The sequence below is a fragment of the Toxotes jaculatrix genome, chromosome 12, assembly GCF_017976425.1.
Source record: "Toxotes jaculatrix isolate fToxJac2 chromosome 12, fToxJac2.pri, whole genome shotgun sequence".
In the NCBI taxonomy this organism is placed as follows: Eukaryota; Metazoa; Chordata; class Actinopteri; family Toxotidae; genus Toxotes; species Toxotes jaculatrix.
In genome coordinates, this window is record NC_054405.1 from 16893533 (window position 1) to 16896157 (window position 2625).

Sequence of the window (2625 nt, forward strand, 5' to 3'; positions counted from 1 at the left end):
GATCCATTATGCATATACCTTTACTTTTGGTACATTAAATATTTTTGCTGCTAATACCTTTACTTAAGTAAAATTAGATTTTTTTTCTACACTGTGGTATTCTTACGCTAACTTAAGTAAAAGATGTGACTACTTCTTCCACCGTAAAAACTTCCACTTAAGTCCAAAATGTACTTTTATCAATTTGATTTAAGAAATTTATTAAGAAAGACTTAAGAAAGACCAGACTAAAACCCCTAATCCCCAGCTGCCCTACTCTAATTTATGTCATCTCAGTAGATAAAGTCTCAGACAAAAATCACAGTGATCCTCTCGACGTTGCTTTGGTCCTTCCGTAAAGAAAAGTGCTGTCTTATCTGATCCAGTGGGTCATTGCCTGTCATTGCTCTGTGGCTGCATAATTATTTTGAGGAGACAGTAAACAGAAGGGTGTGATAAAAACTGTCCACATGCATACGTGGCTGCATGTGTGCATTGACACAAACAAACAAAAGGCTCCGTGAGTGCTGTAGGTGACTGCGAGTCATGGCGATCTTGAACCACTTGTTGCTTGTTTCATCTTTGTTGCCGCTGGTGCTGAGCTACCCTTTCTACCCACCAACATGTTACACCAAAGTTCTCACCATGGCACGAGAGCTCACCCAGATGGCAGCAGAGCTGAAGGAGGACCCTGTTACTGTAAGTCAGTTTTTGCTCCACATAGAAATGAGCTTTTTAACAATTCTTGAATGGGTTTTTTTTGGTGACATTATTTAGTGTTTGCTTTTTTCATATGCTCTGTGTGGTAGACATTTTAGCTATTTAATTCCTTTGTTATCTTTACATAGATACGCATCTTTAACTTAGCATCTTTAACATCAGACATCAGAGCCCAACAGGCTAAACGTGAGCATGGTTGTATTTAGTGATGAAGGACACGTGTTTGGGTGGATATAAAGGGTGTATTGTACCAATTTTGAATTTTGAAAAATTATGTTATATTAAATTTGTATTGTTCTTTTCATCCAGAGTTATTGCATGGCACACATGCCAAATCTCTACCTTGATGTCCATGTAAGTATGACTTTGAACTCCCAATGATTAGACTAATTTGTTGTGAATCTGAATGTTACTAGATTTACTTTGTTTTTGTTTGTAATTGCCATAATCTAAGTGGCATATCTGAAAGGTAAATAGAGTTATTTTTAAAGATAAAAGTCATAATTAAACCCCTCAGTTAAAGAACCATTATCAAAAGAAAACCTGTTTTCTGATCCGTGCATGTAGTTGTTGTTTATCTTTGTCACTGTTTGGAGTAATCTGGCTGTCATAACATTTTCAGTGCTACCTCTGTGGTATTTTGACTGCAAACCTCAGCTTCTGTAAATTATGCAAAGGGACACTAATTGCTACTCATGCCGTCAGAATGGTTGCGTGATGCACAAAATGTGGACCTACATCTCCCTAGTGGAAGGCCTGCGAGAGAGCCGTTGTGCTTACACCAGAGAAGTGAGGAAGCTGGGTGTCACTATGATGCAGCTCTTCATCATCATGTCAGAGAAATGTCATGGGGTAAGACAAGACAAACTGTCTAAATAAGTGTAACACAATCAGATTCAAATTATATCAAGAAGGGATGTCGATTTGTGCCAGAAAGCGGTTAAGTAGAATTAAATTTGGTGGAGCACAATGTGTTCCAGTGGCCCTAAACTTGTTGTGTGATGACCACAAACTGTTTTTACTGAGATAATAGTTTCACCATTTCATAGCCAACCCCCTCTATTGTACAGTACATTAATGTCAGCCAAGATTCAGCATTGTGACCAACTTTTTGAATGACTGTTCCCAATTGTTTTCATTCACAAACTGAGCTACAGGTTGTTTGCAAAATACAGTTGTAATCCTGCACTGAGGTTTATCTAGTGTTCTGTACAGAGAGTCTGCAACTAACCTCCCATTATGGATTCTCTATATCCACTTAGCCAAACTTGAAACAGAAAATGGGAAAAGGAATAAAACAGATGAGACACATTCAGACTGACTGTTGTTTAATGGGTCACTCAGTGGGTCATTTCACAGGATTAAACAGGGTTTATGATGCAGATTATTAAAAAAATAAAGTGTTCAGTGGATGTTTGATTCTGCTGCCCTGAACTGAGAATGAGACAGATGTGGGTCTGCGGTTTGTATCCCATGACAGACTGACAGAACCTGTCTGTGCTGACCTGGTCTCGACAGAGAGTTAAGAGTTCATTCAGTTTCAGTGAAGTCATTTCAGTAAGCTTCAATAACAGAAAAAGATTGAGCTCTAATTAAGGTCAGTCATAGACTCTAGAGTCTTGTCTGCTTGCTGCTGCTTTATTTCTACATGCAGTTCAATCCAAATAATGATGTATTTAAGGGGTATGTATGAAGGGCACATGAAATTGTGCTGCTTACAAAACATGTAATTTAAAATCTTGAGTAAATCTTAATCAAAGTCACACATGCTTTATCCAAAGACGTCTGTTTCACCTTTCTTGTTTCGTATAGGACTTGGTGTTCACGATCTATGACTGCCGTGCGCTGGAGCGAAAACACACTGGATCCTGAAATCACAATATTACCATCTGATCAGACAGCAAAGAGACACAGCAGTATAGTCCC

At 38.4% G+C, this 2625-nt stretch overlaps 1 protein-coding gene across 1 annotated transcript; it reads left to right on the top strand.

Moving 5' to 3' along the window:
• Positions 1-525: 525 nt before the first annotated feature.
• Positions 526-2625, top strand: zmp:0000001268 (CYTL1 domain-containing protein). The gene is made up of 4 exons (XM_041052148.1): positions 526-678; positions 1009-1053; positions 1405-1551; positions 2512-2625. The coding sequence occupies exons 1-4, from the start codon at positions 526-528 to the stop codon at positions 2569-2571; spliced, it is 405 nt and encodes a 134-aa protein (XP_040908082.1). The 3' UTR covers positions 2572-2625.